The sequence below is a fragment of the Pinus tabuliformis genome, chromosome J (genome assembly GCF_031772625.1).
Source record: "Pinus tabuliformis cultivar Carrire ecotype Pingquan chromosome J, CPIR1, whole genome shotgun sequence".
Lineage (NCBI taxonomy): Eukaryota > Viridiplantae > Streptophyta > Pinopsida > Pinales > Pinaceae > Pinus > Pinus tabuliformis.
The window spans coordinates 1,340,551,492-1,340,569,614 of NC_142295.1; the positions used below are offsets into that span (position 1 = coordinate 1,340,551,492).

The 18,123-nt window shown below is 35.9% G+C and overlaps 1 protein-coding gene across 1 annotated transcript; it reads right to left on the minus strand.

The window, feature by feature from the left end:
* Positions 1 to 2,333: 2,333 nt before the first annotated feature.
* LOC149232331 (two-component response regulator ORR3-like) lies at positions 2,334 to 4,716 on the minus strand. Its single transcript, XM_089376466.1, has 5 exons — positions 3,958 to 4,716; positions 3,777 to 3,847; positions 3,550 to 3,627; positions 3,375 to 3,445; positions 2,334 to 3,264 (listed from the first exon to the last, which is right to left on the minus strand). The coding sequence occupies exons 1-5, from the start codon at positions 4,133 to 4,135 to the stop codon at positions 3,135 to 3,137; spliced, it is 528 nt and encodes a 175-aa protein (XP_089232592.1). The 5' UTR covers positions 4,136 to 4,716; the 3' UTR covers positions 2,334 to 3,134.
* Between the last annotated feature and the right edge of the window lie 13,407 nt (positions 4,717 to 18,123).

Below are 18,123 nucleotides of genomic sequence, written 5' to 3' on the forward strand. Positions count from 1 at the left end.
CTCAACATACAAATTTGACATTAAGACATGACAGCAAATTATTAAGACACGAGATGGGCCCACCACAAACTGCTCCATGATTTTCTCCTCACTACATCACATAATTTCACCCTCTCTCTCGCTCAACCATATAAATGACTCTTTACATTCATATTTATCCGAACATACAAATTTGATATTAATGCATAACAGAGCAAATCATTAAGACACGGGATGGGCGATTATACAAAATGAGGGTTTTTCTGAACTTGAAGAGATTGTGGACTGAAACTAAGAGTTCTGCAGTAAATGCATGGATATACATTTTACCAACTATCTATTTAGTGCTTTAACTATCTCATGTGTTGCAGAGCGGTTAGAGTTGTACTTCTGTTCAGAACTTTAGTCCTTCCGCCTACAAGCAAAATCACAACATGCAAAAGTTGACTAGGCAAATATGGTGGTTGTCAGTGTATTTAAAGTCATGATTAAGATTAATATTTCCAACACTATGGCAATCTCTCGGCACTATGAATTTATGATAAGGTTTTCCTTCTTCCAACCGTTAAAATTATTGACCCCTTGGGATTATAATGGTCTCGATCCAAACACGTGTTATGAAAATCGTACAGAGAAACCCCTGATAATTCGATCTTCTAGTGAAGAAACTCGTCGTAGGAACCAATGCTCGTATAAATTGGTCCTTATTATCAACAAAATTAAACTTCAGATTTGGAAAGATACTCGAATCTCCTATTAAGCTATTTACGTTTCTTAATCTTGTGTGAAGTAAATCTTCCTAGGAACCAATGCTCCTATGAATTGGTCATTATTATCAACAAAATTAAACTTCAGAGTTGCAAAGATACTCGAATCTCCTATGATCCATTTCAGTTTCTTAATATTGTGCCCCTGCAATAGGTTGTAAATAATTGTGTCCATGTATAGCATCTTGCTATACAGTATGGGTAAAACTTTTGAAAGATCTTCCAGAGATGCTATACAGTATGGGTAAAACTTTTGAAAGATCTTCCAAGCCTGGAGAAGGAGGAAACTTATTTTTTTTTGTTTTGGTGAAAATAGGCAAAACATTTGCATTTTCAAAGAGCCATGTTTTTTTAGGGAAAGCACGCATATTGATATTCACGATCAGTTTGTTAGCAAGCTTGTTAATAATTGTGACATTCCTCTTTAATTTTGTGGATTTAGAGATAAGCTTCACTATTGTGGATTTAGAGATAAGCTTCACTATTGGATGGTTGACACTACTTAGGTGGCTAGTAGCAACAAATATTTTAGCCGTAATATCCATAATCATCTGAGAGATGTTTTGGGCAGTTGGTATTACTTGACAGATCAATTGACAAGAGTGTTAGACATTACTTTTAATCAGTTAATTAATATAGAAAAATTGTGAATACTTTTATTATTGTTTTTATAAAAAAATTATTTAAAAAACTACAATAACCCCACGCATAAAATATATCCTGAATAAAATTATTATTTTTTAAGCTGGAAATAGTTAAAAAAAAATAATTTTAAATTTCAATTTCAAAATAAATAATTCTATACACATCCATAACAACGGACAAGAGGGAACTTAGATCCCTTCCTCTTGGATTTGCTGAAGCCGGCTGAATGATTATTATTCTTTTTTATCTACATTTTTTTCATTCATTAGAAATGCAAAGGGTTTGAAAACATAGAACCATTCCTAGGTGATAAAAAATTTAAGATCGTTTCCGCGATACGATCATTTTGTTAAAATTCTTCAGCACTTGTAAGTAAAACAGAGTACAGATTGTGTCATGGCTCAAGGCAACTACTTCAAAGTTTTCAAATTGAAAATTAACCTTAAAACTGCTTAGAAGGTTTCACCACTGCTTAAAAGTTTTCAACGGGAGAAAATATTTCAGTGTCCCCAAAAATTCCCACTCATTGAATATGAAGAAGATATACTATCTTACACTCTGTATCATCAACATATACAATGTTATAAGAGTATTAATGGGCAAAGCCGGATATCCAATTCATTGAATAATGAATGAATTTCTTACATCTAACAAGGTGAGATATACTGCGCAAAGTATTAATGGCTCTATAGCATTATGCATTATGTTGCCGCACGCTTTAATAGCTTTATATATATTGATGTATACACCTCTCCTGTACCCATAGGGAACAAATAAATCTTATGCTATTTATATATTGATGTATACACTTCTGTACCTATAGGCAACAAATAAATCTTATGCTATTGAGTTTTAATTGAGTGTCTGTTGTATATCTTACCCTTTGATTTTGCCAAAAAGTGCCAAAAAGATTTTAATTGAGAAGCTATATGTTAACCGTTAAATTTTGCAACCGTAGGCGTATACAGCCAAAAAGTGCCAAAAAGATTTTAATTGAGAAGCTATATGTTAACCGTTAAATTTTGCAACCGTAGGCGTATACAGCCAGGGCAAACCGAATAACATAAGATTTATTTGTTGACATACTGTAGGCATATACAGCTAAGGCAAACTGAATAGCATAGGATTTATTTGTTGCCATATCCATATCACTGAGAGAATAGATGTACGATGTACCAGCTCGATTCTGTACTGTGATTTTATCCTCAAATTCTTCTTCCTTCCTGAGACTTTCTAAATGTACAGGACACCGAGTTTCCATTTTTACCTTAGATGGTGAGGAAACAATTCCAGCAAGACGCGAACAGGACGTCCATTGTTGGTCAACCTGCTTTACATGCCTTAAGAGTTGCTCCTGACACCCTTTTATTTCTCACATCCGAATATGAAATATGCCTCTGGTGTCCCCATGTGTCGTTGGAAGGAGCTTTCAAAGATTTCTCGACAGAAGCATCACGTGATCAGGTACACAAATATCACTGGACAAATAGCTCAGTTCTGCACGTACTTTGACTAAGCCATTCCATTCACATTCCATGAGGAGACTCTTTGGATTTTTCATGTTACCTTTCATTCCCGCACTGGAATACTTGAGCCATACACTTTCCAGCAGTGCCAAATGACAATGGGCCTCTTACATTAATGAAGAGTATAATATGATAAAATACAGTTTAAAAACAAAATTCGCTATATTCTTCCAAAATCTGAAATGTGTAATGCGTTTTCATATTGATACTCTCGATCTCAAAACGAAGCCCCAGTTGGGCAATACCTGTCACTCTTGTGATCTCTACGGATATAATCTCTCAGTCGTTTTACGTCCGAGATCTGGACGGGCTTCAATAAGAACTCTTCTGCACCTTCGTCCAGACATCTGCTCAGTTCACAGACCGTCGTAAGTACATAATCATGTCAAACCAATTATAATATTATACTCTTTACATGTATTTGAAAAGAAAATTCTGTCTGCAATTGGTTTTTCACCTGCGCTTTCTAGAGCTCTCGTTCTCAGAGGACATGACAACCACAGGAATCTCCTTGAGCTTTGAGGATTCCTATAGATTTGGTAAAGGAAGCCATGTTACCTAAGGCTATTATTGACTTAAAAATGAACGAATTAAAGCTGCTGTCGCCTAAAAGGTTGAACGATTAAAAGTACCTTTACTCTTTTTAGCAAATCGTGGCCAGACATTCCTGGCATACAGTAGTCAGTGATTATCATATTCACCTGAAGGCCCTGAATCAGAAACGACATGATGTAAGATAGAAGAAACTGATCTATTCCATAATTCTATCACTCTGCACTGCTTGATATTACGATTCTCGCGAGCAATAATAGATTCAGGCACACCTTAATTAACCAAGTTACAGCTTTGACCTACTTACATTTGCAACGTTCTGGTTGTCTCCTAATCCCAAAAACTCTAGAGCCGTTCTCCCGCTATCCATTGTTGTAACTGCAGTTATACACACATACATAGTCAGCTATCGAATCGATAAAATGTTTAATTATATAACTCTACAGAAAATCGTCAAAATATCAATCGCGGTCCAAATCAAATATTACCTTTGTAACAGGAGTTCTTCAATAGCTTTTCGATGACTTTCCGATCTATAACGCTGTCATCCACGGCCAGCACATGAAGCTGGGAAGTGCTTTCTCGTTCTTCGCTTGAATGATCTGAAATCGAAGACATACTTTGCTCTGTGTTCGACTGTGAATCCTGGGTTCCTTTACTTCCCATTGAATCTTACTTCAGAACGATGCCCAAAATGACCTTACAACAAACAATTTGTTCTCATCCAAGATATGCCTTAAGGAATTCCGGTGTATGAACACAGCTGCTAACAGTACCAACATTCGAAACAAAAGATCAAATCTCTTGTCGGCAGGCCGAATTCTTTCATTCATGAGACGATCTGGTGAGTAAAAGAATGGAGAACTCGCTTAAAACAAGCTGCGGTGCCATAATAGTAGAGTTGACTAAAATCCCTAGCGTGTAATTAGGTTTCGATGACGGCTGAGATTGAAGGTAATTACGGGATCCCTTGCGCATATATTTCGGTGGACTCACAGCGACGCCATTTTCTAATTTCAGAGAACGATTCGGCGCACAAAACCATCCCAGATCTTGCGCGTTCAAACAGGAAGCCTCGTATCTACAAAATCCGAAAAAGATAACCCTAGTTCAGGAGAATTACACGGGTAATCCAATCCGAGTATGGCATTCTTGATATCACATGAATCGCATATATAATATGCGATGGAATGGATTTCAAATCAAATACCAAATTTTCCACCGATCTGAGATATTATGCGGACAATCCCATCCGACTATCACAGCAAGGGTTACTTCTTATATAACATGAATTCCATATATTATATGCGATCGAATCGCTTCGAAATCAAATACCAAATTTTCCACCGATATGACAGCTATGACCTTAGGGTTTGGTCAGCCTACCTTTCAAATCCTAGCGAAATCACCCACCCCAAACCTAACGCAAACTTGACCAAGAAATTAGCCGCTCTAGCTGAAATCACACACCTCAAAAGCTCTGGAATTCTCTATAATTTAAAACGAAGAGTCACTGTAATTGACAAGGTGACGTACGTAAGAGATAATTAACGAAGTTCTGCCCATTGGCCCCATAGATTCCCGTACTTTATGTGATGACTTTCGTGGAAGCCACCCGGGGCTGCTGCTTAGTTTGCTTTCAGAGTACCGTGTTGCGTCCTCATACCCGCTGAGTAGGTAGAAGAATCCTCGATCTCGAAAAGATTTGTTTGATAATCTATTTGATCTGGAGAGATATGGTTGATTTCAAACGATTTGGTAAATTTCGTCATCTCAAGTGATACATACAATCATAAACTATGTTTGCAGGGCCAATGATGATATATGGGCATCGTCGGTTCAAAACGGTGCTTTAACTGTAGGGAGCTGCCACGTAAAGTAGTTTAATCCATCAACACGAGAGCAATATAATGAAATTCACAATGAAGAGGATTCCTTTTAACAACTACATTATTGGATAGAACATAACAATGATTTTATAATAGTGTTATTATTAGCAATTCTCTCAGAAAGGTGTAAAGGTGTGCAGATAAGACTGTTCTGTAGGAAAAAGTTCATAACAAGTATAAATTATTTTAAAAATAAGTTAAATACGTAAGCTTTGCATATTTTGAAAGAGGAAGTTCACACTGATAATAGACAAGTGAGTATAATTCCAATTTAAACAATGGAGGGAACAGATTTCTCTATTATATATTACTTCATTTTATTGCAACCAAAGAATGAGCACTTCTTTCCAATTCATTGAAGCTCCTTCTTTTTTTGAGCATTCAAGAGAGCAAGAAAATTCTTGTCATTGGAATTAACTTCATTTTATTGCAACCAAAGAATGAGCACTTCTTTCCAATTCATTGAAGCTCCTTCTTTTTTTGAGCATTCAAGAGAGCAAGAAAATTCTTGTCATTGGAATTAAGGATTGGTCTAATAGACTTGTGATGCAATAGTTAAATTAAACAATTAAAACATGACTTTTATAACATGTAAGCACCAAAAATATGACCATCTAATAGGGCATAGAGATACTAAACTATACATGGCTCTTATAATATAAAGACATGACCTGACAAATAAAATAGGTCCTCACTAAGACATTAAAAAGAACTTTCCTAAAATAATATAAAGTCCATCCTCTAAGTAAGTTTTTTTTGCATGGCCATGTTGAAGTGACAGGGACCTGTATGAAACTTTGCAAATGTACAAAGCTTGGTGTTGGACCTTGAGAGAATATGACTATGAAAAACCATGATTTTGACCATAAATAATGCAATTTTGCATATTGTGACGTAAAATAATTCTTAGGGCTCCATTCCCATCAAATCTTGTACTCCGTACAATGCGACAAAGACTGTGCTAGAGTTGTAAAAAAAAATCACTTGAAAACAACTTTTGTAAATTCCTTTTTCCAAGAAAAAAACTTCATATTTTATATTTCATGCTAATCAAAATTTTTATCAGCTTAGCTTTACTCTTGAGGTTAAGTCTCATGGGAAAGGTTCGTAAGCTGTCTTTATCCTATATGAGGCTACTTATTCCAGTCATGTGCCAATGCATATTATGTTCAAGTCTGCTTCATTCATGTCTTCAATTTTTTACCAACAAGAAGATAGCCAGTCTTCAATTCTTTACCAACAAGAAGATAGCCAGTCTTCAATTCTTTACCACAATTCTTTACCAACGAGAACATAGCAAGCCGTCAAACAGGTGTCATATTTCTTGCATAATTTTGATTTCACCTTGGATCAAAAGAGAAAAGGAGGACAAAGGGTCCTTGTATTCTCATGAAAGTTCCTTCCTACATTGTAAGGCCCCTTTGTTCGTTGCGTTACTGCTGTAAATAATAGAAAATAACTATTCTAACTGCATTCAACCATTTGATGTAGTTCATGCTTGTTTTCTACATTTCCACTCCACTTCACCCAAAGTTTTCCAACTGAAGTAATTATTGGCATCTGTTTTCCTAGAAGAAACATCTTCAATGAACAATATTTGATGTATATTTACTGCGTTGAGATAACGAGTACTTCTAAATTGTCTCTCGACATAGCTAAATCAATATTTTTGTACTCACCATATAACAATTTTAGGCATGTCACAATTCATTTTGGGTATATGATAAAAACAAAAAATACACTGTATTGCTCAACACTAACACTCCATTATTTATTACCATCAAAGAACTAGTATTAAGTAAAACCATAAATTTTAGATCAAACAAATTACCTTTGATGTGGTTCTATGCTCTGAACCTCTGCAGTGTGAAAAGTAAAGAACTTCATCTCCACTTTCACTAGCCACTCTTTTGCACCAAAAACTATCCAAATAAATATATGAAATTGTAGACAATTAAAAAAATTGTAGACAATTCAATGATAAAATGACCTGAAATCCCAAAATATTTATTCACAATTTTTACGCGAGCATAATACGGTAGTCCAAATCACATACTATGGTACAAATCATTATTTACACAAATTTCATTGTAGAGATTATTCCTATGGAACTCATTAGGCCAAACTGCATAGTAGACCATTCAAGTTTCAACAATGATTCATGTGTGTTTTATACCAGTAACATCGAACATATCTCATGTCTACCAAGTAAGTGTCGGTGAGTTGTGAGAATCAGTATGCTACAACAATTGACACATCACATACCAATAGAGATGAAAATTTTCAATGTAGTGGAATGCTCTTAATTACTAGAGACTGTATTTGATAAAACTAATAATAAGCAGTTCAAAATTTTACACCTCTGGAGAAAAAATCTGTTGGAATTTAATTCCAACTGCAACATAAACAACTGGACAGAAATCTGATTTGCTGTAGATATTCCAGACTGTTAGATGCCTCAAAGATGCCTCAAAGTCATGCTTGATATTTTGCATATTAATGTGCATTAAATTTTCAACATTAAATTCCCGTGCAACAGCCGACTTCATTTCTTCAAAAGGCATCACCGCTTGCTGCATTCAATACGCAGATAAGCTTTAGAAGATATTTTTATTATCTTATTGTTTAAAGCCAAATATGTTTTAACATATAAATTTAATGAACAACAGTTATGTTTCAATGTTAGAGAAGAATGATAGAGAGTTTCTTTTTGTAACGCACAACAGTGCTGAAACTGTAATTTTCAGATAGTGAAAAATCGGTTTGTGGAACTGAAGCGTTCCTGCTGTAATCTCTCTATCAAGAGGAAGATGCTCTCAGCATAATCTTTTGTGAAAATCCCTTTATGTGAGGAAGACGAATTTGTATCAGTTGGTTTACTGTTTATAAATAGAAGTTTTATTTGCGCGTTGCTGTTACACCGTAACCAGAAAATAGTCTTGACGTCAAAAAAGAGTGTTGTTGATACACCAGTTTCAGCATTGCTGAAACACCGATGCTGTTACACTGCAAACAACAACTGACGAAACTGCGTTGCTGAAACACCAGTTTCAGCGTTGCTGAAACACCGTGTTCCAATCAATACATGAAAGTGTTTTTCCACGGATTCAGTAGCAACAAAATCCAAGGAGGCATGGGATATTCTCAAAACTACCTATCAAGGAATGGAGAAGGTGAAGACTGCAAAGTTGCAGATGTTAAGGAGAGACTTTGAAACACTCAGCATGAAGGAATCTGATATAATAGATTCATTCTTCACTCAGGTTATTGGGTTGATAACCCAGATAAGATCTCATGGTGAGATTCTTGAAGAAAGAAGGATTGTAGAGAAGATCTTGAGAATTTTACCCTCAAGGTTTGAATCTATTGTGGTAGCAATAGAAGAAAGAAAGGATCTCTCACAGTTCACAGTAGATGAACTAAGTGCTTCTCTTTTGTCTCATGAACACAGACTGAGTAGAGGAATAGATTCTTATTTTGAGCAAGCATTCAAGACTCAGATGTCTTTTGGTCAAGGAAAAGGTCAAGGCAGAGAAAATAACAGAGGTCGTGGAAGAAGCCAAAACAAACGTAGAAATAATCCTACAAGCACAAGCGGAAGGAGCTGTAATCTGAACCAAAATGAAGGTTCAAGCAAACAGCAAGCTCATGGACAAAGGTATGACAAATCCCAAGTCCAATGTCATTATTGTAAGAAATATGGGCACTACGCCAATGAATGTAGGAAAAAACAAAATGACATGAATAGTAGGCAGAATGCTAATTTTGCAAATGAAGAAGATAAGAATCCAAAGATTGTGCTGTTACCATGTAACATTGCACAAGACAATCAAGAAGATTTTTGGTTCCTAGACTCAAGTTGTAGTAATCACATGACTGGAAATATTGAAATGTTTGCCAATCTGGATGAAAATGTGAAATCTGAGGTAACAACAGGAACTGATAGTAAGATATATGTCAAGGGTAAGGGCAGAGTCAGTATCCGAGCAAGAAATGGAGAACAGATGATTGTGCCAGAGGTATACTATGTACCTGGTCTGAAATGTAACCTTTTGAGCATTGGACAGCTCGTTAACAAAGGTTACAATGTGTTCTTCAAGGATGATATGTGTACAATTAGAGACATACCTCCAAGTAAGAAGATCATTGCATAGGTGCAGATCACCAGCAATAGAATGTTTCCTCTCAAACTCAGGGCAGATTTGAAGGAAGGAAGAAGTATTGCAGCTGTAACACAAGAAGTCTTTCAGGAACAAGTGAAAGATGAGAATTGGTTGTGGCACTTGAGATTTGGACATCTTAATTTCGGAGGCTTGAATCTGTTGCACAAAAAGGGAATGGTAAAGGGATTTCCATTGATCGAGAAACAGACAGCCTTTGTGAAGGCTGCATCTTGGGCAAGCAACATAAAGAAAGCTTTCCAGCAGGAAAGAGTATAAGGGCAAAATCACCCTTGGAAATTGTTCACTCTGATGTGTGTGGACCGATGCAAATACCATCATTTGCTGGAAATAAATATGTTTTAACTTTCATTGATGATTACACCAGAAAGACATGGGTGTATATGCTGAAACAGAAGAGTGAAGTGTTTGAGAAATTCCGCCACTTCAAAACTCTTGTTGAGAATCAGTGTGGGCATTATATCTAAGTGCTCAGAATAGATAGAGGAGGAGAGTACATCTCCAAAGACTTTCTGTGCTTTTGCAGAGAGAATGGCATACAAAAGCAGTTCACCGCAAGGTATACACCTCAGCAAAACGGTGTTGCCGAAAGGAAGAATAGGACCATTCTTGACATGGTCAGAAGTATGCTGAAGGCAAAACACTTGCCACATGAGTATTGGGCAGAAGCTGTCATTTGCGTAGTTTACATCTTGAATAGATGCCCAACTAAAGCTGTCATGAACAAAATACCAGAAGAAGCATGGAGTGGTCAAAAGCAAACTGTCACTCACATGAGAGTATTTAGTTGTGTAGCATATGCACATGTACCGGATCAACTAAGGAAGAAGCTTGACAGTAAGGGGGAGAAGTGTGTCTTTATTGGCTATTGTGATGAGTCAAAAGCATACAAACTCTATAATCCATCCACCAAGAAACTAATAGTAAGAAGAGATGTGCAGCTCATTGAAGATGAAGCTTGGGATGAAAGCTTAGAGAAGATAGTGAATGTGAAGACAATTGTGTCTCACAAAGAAGAAGAGGAAGGGACAGAAACAAATAATCCTTCCTTGGTGGCTCCTCCTCCACCACATCAAGTACAACAAACCACACCACAAGCTGGAATTCGAACAGCCTTGAGAAGTCAAGGAAGTGCTTCTCCAAGCACACCACAGGGATCAGAAATACCCTCAAGTTCGGATGGAACTCCAAGCACACCAAGAAGACCAAGATTCAGAAATCTGAATGAGATTTATGAACAAGGAGAGGCAAGTAACAATACCGGTCTGAATTCATTATTCGTTGTATTGTCATGTTGATGACCCAGTTCATTTTGAAGATGCTGTAAATTAAGATAAATGGGTTAAAGAAATGAATGAAGAAATTTGTGCAATTGAGAAGAGTAAAACATGGGAGTTAGTGGACCTCCCTGAAGGCGAAGATGCCATTGGAGTTAAGTGGGTCTATAAGACCAAAAGCAATGTTGAAGGCAAGATTGATAGGCACAAAGCAAGACTTGTTGTGAAAGGCTACAAGTAGCAACAAGGCAAAGACTATGATGAAACCTTTGCACCAGTAGCAAGGATGGAAACAGTCAGAACAGTGTTGTTTATTGCAGAACAACAAAAATGGAAGATTTATCAGATGGATGTTAAATCTGCATTCTTGAATGGAGTGTTAAAAGAAGAGGTTTATGTTGAACAACCTCCAGGCTATGAAGTTGAAGGCCAAGAGCATAAAGTCTACAAATTGAAGAAGGCTCTTTATGGGCTGAAGCAAGCTCCAAGAGCATGGTACAGCAGAATAGATGCTTATCTAATTGAGAATGGGTTTGATAAGTGTGATGGTGAACCCACACTCTACATAAAGGAGAATGACGGTAAGATTCTTATTGTTGTTTTATATGTAGATGATTTGATTTTTACTAGCAATAATACTTCTCTCATTGCTGATTTTAAAGAAGTCATGAAAAGTGAATTTGAAATGACTGACTTGGGCTTCTCAAGATATTTTCTTGGAATTGAAGTAGACCAAAGTGAAAATGGTGTTTTCATTTCTCAAGATAAATATGTAGAAGCAGTGTTGAAGAGATTTAACATGCAGAACAGCAAGGCAGCTGTGACTCCAACTGTAATGGGGTTGAAATTGACCAAAGAAGACAGCGGCAAGGATTTTGATCCAAAACTGTATAAGAGCATAGTTGGTAGCCTTATGTACTTGACTGCAACTAGGTCGGACATTATGCACGCTGTGAGTTTAATCTCCACATTTATGGAAAGACCGAAAGAGACTCATTGGTAGGGAGCCAAGAGGATTCTAAGGTATGTGAACGGAACGAAGGGGTTTGGTATTTTATACTCCTCTTCTGAAAGTTTCATGTTGACAGGTTACACTGACAGTGATTGGGCTGGAAGTGTTGATGATAGGAAAAACACAGAGGGATATGTGTTTCATATGGGTTCGAGAGCCATCCCATGGGCTTCCAAGAAGCAACCAGTTGTGTCTTTGTCAACAGCAGAGGCAGAGTATGTGGCGGCAACAGCAGCAGCATGCCAAGCAGTGTGGCTGAGAAGATTTCTCAGAGATTTGTGTCATGAACAAGAAAAGGGCACATCCATTTACTGTGACAATAGCTCAGCAATAGCATTGTCTAAGAACTCTGTTTTTCATAAAAGGACAAAGCACATAGACACCAATTTCACTTCATACGTGAATTGGTTAACAATGGTGAGATTGTTTTGCATCACTGCAGAATAGAGGATCAGTTCGCTGACATCTTGAAATAACCATTTGGAAAGAAAAGTTTTGATCATTTCAGGAAATGCTTGGGTATGCAGAAAAAACCCAGCAGTTGAGATTAAGGGGGAGTGTTGGAATTTAATTCCAATTGCAACATAAACAGCTGGACAAAAATCTGATTTGCTATAGATATTCCAGACTGTTGGATGTCTCAAAGTCGTGCTTGTTATTTTGGACATTAATATGCGTTAAATTTTCAGCATTAAATTCCCGTGCAACAGCTGACTTCATTTCTTCAAAAGGCATCACCGCTTGCTGCATTCAATACGCAGATAAGCTTTAGAAGATATTTTTATTATCTTATTTTTTAAAGCCAAATATGTTTTAACATATAAATGTAATGAACAGCAGTTCTGTTTTAATGTTAGAGAAGAATGATAGAGAGTTTCTTTTTGTAACGCACATCAGTGCTGAAACTGTAATTTTCAGATAGTGAAAAATCGTCTTGTGGAACTAAAGCTTTCCTACTGTAATCCTTCTATCAAGAGGAAGATGCTCTTCAGCATAATATTTTGTGAAAATCCCTCTATGTGAGGAAGACGAATTTGTATCAGTTGGTTTACTGTTTATAAATAGAAGTTTTATTTGCGCGTTTATGTAACACCGTAACCAGAAAATAGTCTTGACGTCAAAACAGAGTATTGCTGATACACCAGTTTCAGCGTTGCTGAAACACCGATGTTGTTACACTGCAAACAACAACTGACGAAACTGCGTTGCTAAAACACCGTATTCCGCAAATGATTTTTATTTCCGCTATGTTAAAATAGAGTATTGTTCTGTTTTTTAGTTTTTGTTTGGAATGATCAGAAATTCCCAACAAAATATACGTGTTTGTCTATACTAGAATATCTGATTTACCCATCAGTGTTGTTCAATTAAATAAATGATGCATCTACATGTTTTCCTATATTGGAATATCTTATTTACCCATTAGTGTTGTTCAAGTAAATTAATGATGTTTTCCTTACATGAAAATATCAACGATCCCTTTGGAAAACAAAACCACACCCCCAACCACTAATGCTTCCAACACACTCATTGAACTCAAAATTAGAATTTTTTTACAAAGAAATGTGTTGTGGCAACCTAATTCTAAAATTTCTTTCCTTCATAAGATAACCCGTTGGAAGAGATTTTTATATTTACTGTGTATATTGAATATCCATGTGGTAGATGTACAATATGCTCTAATTAGAAGATTATAATTGAACACAATGGCAAGACTTAAATTATGATCTATGATTCAATCACTTAATCTTACATATGACTCATCCATTGACATTTGGGAAACTTTGCTATCAGAAAGAACAATTTTATATGCATATGCAAAAATCAGGTAGTGATGCAAGTTATTTTATTTACAATTAGCATCAACCCATTTGTCTGAAATATCCAAAGTGTAAGGAAGTTAGCAACAAACATCAAACATTCATATTTCTCCATAATAAGGAATCTTCTCTCAACGATTCTTTTGAGGAAAAAAATTGCACATTGCATAGCTTAGTTGCTTCCACTTAAAGTAGGGGCATTTGTTAAAATACATAACAAGGGAATTAAAAAATTTTACAAGAAAATCACATAAAAAAATACAATACATGAATAATAAACCTATAATCAAAGCAAAAGTTAGAATATCAAATCTCAAAAAGATTTCACACCTTTCATTTCCTGTATGTTGTATCAAGTATGCCTCAAAGAATTTGTAGCAGAAATGCCATATCTAGACATATGGATCCAAACCTTATTCGTTAGAGCTACATTCAGAAAGAAGCAAGTTTTAACTTTTTGTCTAACATATGGAAACTAATATTCCTCAACAAATTTATTTAGGCGCAGGAAAGTATACAACACCTGCAACCAAGCTGCATGTCAACCCTGTAGCTTGACCCAAGTAATTATTAAATGTCATATGCATACTTGGTTGTGGAGTTCTAGATTTTATGGTCATGTGGTTCTGTGGCTGTAACTGCAACCCACAAGAATATTGTATTCCTCCATCTCACCAAGGCATTTCAGGGGTGACTCTAGAAAAAATTAGAATATATGTAGTAAGACCTCAGTATAAAATACACAAGTTATTCATTTGTTTAAAAAATGTTAGAGCTTTAATTTATGTTATTAATTACCTTCTTGCCCAAATGTTGAACTTGTACAAAATGTTTTGCACCCTCCTTCCTGTTGGTCCAATAAATGAGTCTACTACACGCATTGTAATAGACCATGTGACAAACATATATGAAACAATGTTTTGGATAATCACATTTGCTAAACTCCATGAGAGTTTTTCCATTACAAATTTGGTGTTGTGATTTTATGTGACAATGACTGACATGTGATAAAGCCTTTGTTACCTATTTTCAACATTGTCAACAAGGCCAAGAAAAAATATGGAACAATATGTACATTTGCTACAAAGAAAATGGCCCCCCTAGCACTTCTAAGAAGTCCATATGATGTTTAAACCTTCATAAAGCAAGAAGAACCTATTCATCTCCAAATAAGTTCATGAAATTATGATTATACAAACAAACGTGCACTAAAAGGGGATAGTCATGTTCCATTTAACTTGAAGTGCTTTTGAGAGATATTAAATACACAACCAATCTCATTTTGGGTGTTTTGGTGTCCACGGCTCCAATATTTGTCCACATTCCATCTAAACATAACAATTAAGTCCTAACCACATGAAAAAAATAAAAAAGACAACTTCAATTGGTGGCGTGGTAAGCAGAAAAAAGGGAAAGCTTGAAATTAGCCAGCAGATTAATCCATAGATATCAAAATTGTAAAACAGTTTTGTTCAAACTTTGAATGGTTGTAATGAGAACATTGTGAAAATGAACTTTTGTGCCAATACTTGACCCAAAAATCTATAGTCGATTCAAATTCTATGCATGGGGGCAAGCAATCAGTAATATTTTTCTTTATTCTCTTTGGTTCATTGTCAATTCATACCACAACAATCTATCTCAAGTTTCAACAAACTAAACTATTATGGCCACCTCCATCAACGAAGCAACCAAATAGCAACACAGAGGGGTTCGTTGCCATACATCACTTTGTCATATGGCTAGGTTGTGACCTTACATTTCTATTGTTCATCTTGATCATATATTTTCTTACATTCAAGAATAGGAGATGGAGAATAATCTAAAAAATCTTGTTGCAAGGGATGTTGATTTTCATCCCTTAAATAAGAGAACCGATTATATGGTGGTAGAGTAGGAGGTGGTGGAAAATATGAATGTTGAGTATAAGACACATTAGTATTACTTATTTGCAAATGTTGCACAAGAGGTGCACCATGAGGGACCCCCAAGCATGCTTCTCTATAAAAACTCAAAAGGCCTTGTAGAATTTAAAGATGCAATATTTTGGCCGGGATGTATCTAAGATGATGGAAATCATGTAGAACTATAAGAATAAAACATTGCTGCATTATTAACAACCTGTCTAGACTACTAAGTATTTCTAGATAAGAGATGAAGTTGAGATTCTTGTTCATAACCACAAGCAACCATTATATCTTTTTTGAAATACAAAATACAAATAACTTATCTTTATACGCCATGAACTTAGCATAAAACGCATGAGCAAAGCAAACACTTACATTTAATTGTCTAACATATCGCTGGGGAAAGGGTAGTGGGAAAATAATGGGAGAAGTTGGCAGAGGAGGGGGGATAACTAGGTGGTTGTGGAGGTGGGGATGTAGGTGGATCATTTGGGAATGGGGGGCGGAGGGAAAAGGTCACTCTGCTTTGGAGGTAAGGAGTAGTGAGCAATCTCTTATTAATTTTGAGAAAAATATTAAATACAAAACCAATCTCATTTTGGTTGTTTGGGTGTCATCGACTCCAAAATTTGTCCATGTTCCATCTTAGTTCAGAGTCTAAACATAAAAATCAAGTCCTAACCATAGGAAAAACAAACATAAAAGATAAATTCAATTGGTGGTGTGGTAAGCAGAAAAAATGAAAATATTGAAATTAGCCAGCAGATTAATCGGTAGATATCTACATGGTAGAAAATTTCTATACAAATTTTCAATAGTTGTAACAAAAATATTGCGAGAATGTACTTTTGCGCCAATACTTGACCCAAGAAACTACAATTGATTCAAATTCCATGCATGGGTGCAAGTAATCAGTAATATTTTTCTTTATTTTCTATGGCTTAATGCCAATTTCTACGACACAAATCTATCTCAAGTTTCAGCAAACTAAATTATTATGGCCACCTCCATCAACGAAGCAACCAAATAGAAACATAGAGGGTTCCATTATAATACATCGCTTTGGCATATGGCTCGGTTACGACCTACCGCTAAGCTATGACCTTACATTTTTTTGTTCATATTGAACAAATATTTTCTTACTTTCAGGAATAGGAGGTGGAGAAGAATCTAACCAAGCTTGTTGCAAGGGATGCAGATTTTCATCCCTTACATAGGAGAATTTATTAGATGGTGCTAGAGTAGGAGGAGGTGGAAAATATAAAAACTACGTATAGGAGACATTGGTATTACTTATTTGCAAATGTTGGATAGGAGGTGCACCATGAGGGACCCCAGGCATGCTGCTTTGTTAAAAATCAAAAGGCCTTGTAGAATTGAAAGATGCAATATTTTGGTCAGGATGTATCTAAAAAGATGGAAAGCTTGTAGAACTATAAGAGTCAAACACTATTGTATTATTGACAATCTGTATAGACTGCTGAGCATTTCCAGATAAGAGATGAAGTTGAGAGTCTTGTTCACAACCAAAAGGAACCATTATATCTTCTATGAAATACAAAATACAAAAGCACTTAGCTTCATACATCATGAACTTAGCATAAAATGCATGAGTGAAGAAAAAACTTACATTTAAAGGTGCAACATATGATTGGGTTAAGGGCGGTGGGAAAATAATGTGAGAAGTTGGCAGAGGAGGGGGGAGAACTGGGTGCTGGTGGAGGCGGGGATGGGTGTATCCTCGTTGGGTAGTAGGGGAGGAGGGTAAATGCTATTGTGCTATGAAGGTAAGGAGTAGCGATCAGTATTTTATGGTATCATTGGTGGAATATAACGATCTCCATAAGAGGTTGAATCATATTCTGCTGGTGGGGAGACATCTCCCATTTCAATCTCACCACCAACATCCTCCAAGATATGCCAATGTATTTTCATAGGATCAACAGTGCTCTATGTTGGCTCTTATTGCACTTTAACAATTTATAGGTGATTTTTTCTCGTCCATCTTCAAGTCATTTGCACTTGCTTCCTTGTCATCTTCAAATATATGTGGTATCAAGAAACCTGGTAACGGAAAGGTTGTATTACTAAAAGAACAAAACAAATTATATTAGAATGGACTCTAAGCATAAAGAATGAGAGTAAATTATGTTAAAGATAAAGTTGATATGATTACCTACCATATTCATCAAGCATCCCTTCAATTTCCCTCAATGGGTTATCAACAACACATTGTACTCTAGAGGGATGCCTTAATGAGATAACACCAACTCTATCATCATTTGAAGATATAATTCCGTTCATGTAATGATGCAAAATAGTTTCTGGAAGAATTATTCATTCAAGCCAAAGCCTCAAAACCTTAAAAGGAATAACCAACAAGTGAAAATATTGCACATAAAAAAGCTAAGATACAAAGAATTTTTATGATGATATATTATTACCTTAAGACAATGATGATGATTCTAACGTTCAATACTATCTTGTCAAGTAGTTTCACTGAACAAGCCTTTAAGAGAACTCTGCATGGAAATCCATGTCACCGAATAGCATTACAGAACACAATAT